At 36.8% G+C, this 5138-nt stretch overlaps 1 protein-coding gene across 1 annotated transcript; it reads left to right on the top strand.

Annotated features, from left to right (window-relative positions):
* The first annotated feature begins 332 nt into the window (after positions 1–332).
* Positions 333–1096, top strand: LOC141613391 (secreted RxLR effector protein 161-like). Its single transcript, XM_074432125.1, has 3 exons — positions 333–577; positions 674–947; positions 1037–1096. Exons 1-3 carry the CDS (start codon positions 333–335, stop codon positions 1094–1096), a joined length of 579 nt encoding a protein of 192 aa, XP_074288226.1.
* Positions 1097–5138: the final 4042 nt, after the last annotated feature.

The following is a 5138-nucleotide window of genomic DNA, read 5'->3' as shown; positions in this document are numbered from 1 at the left end:
TTAAGCAAGCATCAAGAAGTTGGAATCATCGTTTCAATCATGTGATAAAAGAAAATGGATTTACTCGATGTGTCGAGGAACCATGTTTATACATGAAGTTTAGTGGGAGCAAAGTTGTCTTCCTTATCTTATATGTGGATGACATACTAATCATTGGGAATGATGTACCAATGCTCACCTCCGTAAAGGGGTGGTTGGGAAATCATTTCCAGATGAAAGATTTAGGAGAGGCACAACGCATATTAGGTATCCGGATCTATAGAGATAAACCTAAAAGGATATTGGCATTAAGTCAAGAGTCTTATATTGATAATATTCTTCATCGTTTCAACATGGATAAATACAATAGGGGTTTTATTCCAATGGGTAGTGGGATTACATTGAGCAAGTCACAGTCACCCATTGGACTCGAAGATGTTGAACGCATGAAATCGATTCCTTATGCTTCCGATGTTGGATCGATTATATATGCTATGATATGCACACGTCCCGATGTCTCAAATGCTCTAAGCATGACGAGTAGATATCAAGCCAATCCAGGCAAAATTCATTGGATAGCTGTCAAGAATATCCTTAAGTACATGAGAAGGACTAAGGATTCATTCTTGGTGTTTGGAGGAGATTCCGAGCTGCGTGTGAGAGGTTACACCGACTCGAGCTTTCAAACTGATAGGGATGATATGAAATCCCAAGCTGGCTTTGTTTTCATGATAAATGGTGGTGCGGTTAGCTGGAGAAGCTTCAAAGAGTCAGTTGTTGCAGATTGTACAACGGAGGCTGAGTTCATTGCAACATCTGAAGCTGTCAAGGAAGCTTTATGGATTAGGCAGTTCTTAGAGGGGCTAGGAGTAGTTTCTTCCGCCCAAGATCCTATCACACTTTATTGTGATAACAGTGGGGCCATCTTTAAAGCTAAAGAACCCAAGTCTAGCAACAAGTCTAGACATGTACCTAGGAAATTTCATTGTCATCAGAGATTACATTGAAAGGAAGGAAATAGCGATTTGCTGATCCTCTAACCAAGCCTATGTCGCAGGTTAAGCACGACCAACATGTAGTTTCCAGTGGTCTTAAACGCATGCCTAATTTATATTAGATTATGAGATATGAAATAATCACATTGTTTTGTTTGTTCATATATAATAATCGCATTTATCGTTTGAGTTTTATTTTAAGAACTCTTTTATTACTTTGTTATATCCAAATAGGTTGTAAGGACAACTTTGAACCCTATTAAAGTGAACTGGATTAACATAGTATTGGCCCCTAGTCACTTATATGAGGTGACGTCTCCTAGTGACTAGAATGTGAGTCGATTGATGGTAAGTTCAAGTGCCATAGGGTCACAAGAGATGACTAGTCGATCACATAGGCAGACTGTATGGGACCCTCTATCGGGCAGTGACCGCTTATAGAGTTCTGGTAATTTTTATATATAGCCTGGTCGTGGAGAGAGTGATGTGGTGATGTCGTCACTCATCCAATCAAACACATTTATAATACTCAACATACAACTAGTTAGTGGTAAGTCGAGGTCGATCCATGGGACGGTGTGCTTTGGGTTCTAAGTCTATCTATCTCAATTTATGCTAGTGTCACAATTTGTTTGGGTTTGTAGTTGTGTTTTTAGACTAATAAAAGCAATAAAGTGAAATAAGCAATAAAAGGAAAGATGTAAACAAATGATTAAAAGTGCTAGGATATCATGGGGTCATAGGGGATTCATGGTGTTGATCATACAAACATGTTTACAAAGTTGCAAGCAATTAATGTTGTGGAGGAACCGAGTTGGTTTATGTCTTACGGTTCATAGGAAGAGTTGGGTCCCGAAGCCGAATCGATTAGATTGTACAACACCTACAAGTCGACTTACTTTCCTCCTATTCAACTTCTATGCATGGTCTAACAAGACTCGAGTTGGTTTATGTCTTACAAGTCAAGTTGAGTAGATAAGAGATGGTTGTAAATGCAAGGATTCATAGGCTTAGCATTTCATCAAACATAACATGTGCATAAAGTTGACATCACAACAAGCAAGCAATTTAATCATGTGAACATATTAGATTAAGCATGAATCAATCCCATGTTGGTTTCCCTTAATTACCCACTAACCCTAACTAAAAGACTACTCACTCATTATCATGGGAAACATGTCATTAATGGTGTCAATCATCACAACAAGTATAAACATGATAATGGAATGAAGAAATGAACAATAAAGATAAAAGGGTAAAGGAATTATACCAAACTTGAGATGATCCAAACAATAAAGCAAAGAATAATAGAAGAAACTTGATTGTTGATGGAAGGTTGTCAATCTCCCAATAAACCCAATAATCTTCAATTACCCAAAAGTGATGAACTTGAAATAATAAACTTGAACAATAATTAAGGAGAGATTAATGTGAGATTTGTGGAAGGATTGAGATTAATCTATTCTAATCTACTCCTAATCTAATCTAAGAGAAGGATTGATTTAACCTAATGAAAACTTGATAAAAGGATCCCCTTTGATTATTTACAAGTGGGCTATTTATAGTAGAAATTAGGTGGATGCATTAGGGTTAACTAAGGGCAAAACTAGTAATTACACTTTTTAGATTGAGCAGGGAGACGCCGGTATTTTTCGAAGGAAGGGCTTCTTTCTTTGAAGCTTGGAGAAGACGAAATTGTGCTGTGAAGGAATCCGGGCGGATTGTTGTCGGGACGGGCGGATTATTGAAGGGGAAGACGGGCGGATTTGGGAGAAGACGCACGTCTTCTGTGGTTTGGGGACGTCCGGATTCTAGAGAATCCACACGGGTTGGAGGGCTATCTCGTTTTCTCTTCTATTCTTCCCTTTCCTTCATTTCCACTTTATTCTTGTCGGATTGGCCTTTAGTTCTCGCTTCCTCTTCATACTAGTCCATTAAATATCGTCAAATAGCTTCCGAATACGCACGAAAGACGGGAATTTCCGCCTTATTATCTTCTTTCCTACAAAACATATGAAATGCGATAGAAAAGCAAATAGGAAGGTTTTGACGGATAAAATGGCCATAGAATGTTATAATAGTATGCAAAATAGGCTCAATTAGGGGACTAAATATGCGCAAATAATGGTCACATCAAAGAGCTACTATAGTATTCTTTTTGATTCGATTCTTTGACTAGAGACTGTTCGCCCAAGTTGGCATAGTTTCTGATTGGGTTTGATTTTTGTTCTACGACTTCCGAAAATGGAGTGCAAATGGGCATATTTTGGGTCATCATGAACTGTGGCTGAACAAAGGGAATAGTGCGATATGAATTGTCCAACCCCTTGTCAGGGTTATCTAAATCTCAGGGCCACTCGAAGAGTAGTGAACTGGAAATGCGTAGCCACGCTCGAAAGGTATCTACGACAGATAATTCTGGTTAAACAGTTACTCTCCAGCTCGGGAAACCACTCTAGATATGATCACATGCAAGTACGACCTGCAAGACACTTTGCATTGAGTGGGAGATGTAATAGAAGAAGAGAATTAGTGATACACACTTGTCTTAGACAAGTGGGAGATTGTTGGAGTATATGTCCTCAACAATAGTGTGATCACATATTTAAATCTCATATTAAGAATACATAAGGGATGATTCAATATATTGTCAAATGATCAACATTAATCGGTAACGATTGGCTGACTAGAGTTTGACGTTAGTGTCTTTTGACGGTGGTGATCAATTGATCCCTTAAGGTCACACCTATAGGACAATTCCCTTAACGGATAAGTTAATTAATTGTATGTCGATACAAATTAATTAAATCCTTAAATTAAACAAATTTTTATCATTGAGTGAGAGTTATATATCTTATTATAATGTGATTAAATAAGGTTCAATTTAGTAATTAATATGTTATATTACTAAAATTGATTAATGTTTATGAAACATTTGAGATAAGAACAATTTGTTAATCATAATTGCAAAATGTTGTAGATTATATTAACTAGACTTAATGTGACCCATCTTATATACATATAATTGTGAATTACTTGTTAATTTGTTAAATGTATTTTAGTTGATTTAGAATGATATTTAATTTGTTAAATATGCATTAAAATGTCTAATGACATGTCACATGACCTACCTATTACATTTTACAAATTAAAAAAATAAAATGGAAGTCCATTTTTTTTATGGGGGCCAGTTTTAATGGGTAGGTTAGGGTTGTGTAGTTGATTGTTTTAAGGCACAAAACATAATCATTACACTAATACAACCTAAACCTAGTCTATTGTCTTTGGTAAGACAAAAAGCAAAAGCCATTTGCCTTCCCTATGCCATGCAAACCGGCCACCCCCTCCCTTTAATAAGAGAAGAAGTTCTCTTATTATTATTTTTATGCTCATGCTCATAAAAATCTCAACCTCTCTCTTCATAAAATAGTTTTATGTTCAAATTGTTCAACAATCTAATATTTATAATCCTTACTAGTGTAGTAAAATAGATTGATATTAGATCTAATTTTAAGGTTTCTAATATATTTTACCTAGTTAGTAATTATATTAGTGTTAAGGGTAAGTCTTGGGTGTAGCCAAAAGGAGAGTTTCTACTTTGAGACTTGGAGGATAATCCTTTTACTCATAGCTCAAGAACAAGGTTGGAAGGAGTCCATCCTTGTGCCCATATTTCCGTCTCACTCAAATGTAAGGAAAAATCATTTTCTCTTTTTACTCTTATCTTTGGTTGCATGCAACTAGATTCTTCACATCTAAATTAATTGGTAACTTAGATCTACATTAGAAATGTCTAATAAGAGGATCAAAGAACCTAATAAATGGATCACCACAGTTTTGAAAACAATACTGGGGTCAGTCAACTGTATAACCAAGATAAGAACTCATAGTAAAACAACACAACCAATTGAATTGCAATATAAATTCCCAACTCCATTACCAATCAATATCTGACTACACACTCAAATGTGTAGTCTTGCCAGATTACCCATCGCAACAGGTAATCCTCACCGCCAGTGGGGGGCCGCAGCCGTTCCCACCTAAGCCCCGCTCATCGCAACGAGTGCACTCAGATTATTAATGCGCACATCCCCCTTGTGACAGGAGCCACAAGAGGCGAACATGGGGTTGGAACCATCTCCCGAACATGGTCCCATCTCAATA

The sequence above is a fragment of the Silene latifolia genome, chromosome 11 (genome assembly GCF_048544455.1).
Source record: "Silene latifolia isolate original U9 population chromosome 11, ASM4854445v1, whole genome shotgun sequence".
NCBI classification, from domain to species: domain Eukaryota; kingdom Viridiplantae; phylum Streptophyta; class Magnoliopsida; order Caryophyllales; family Caryophyllaceae; genus Silene; species Silene latifolia.
The sequence above is the reverse complement of the archived record's forward strand: the minus strand, read 5'-3'. Positions and strand labels throughout refer to the sequence as shown.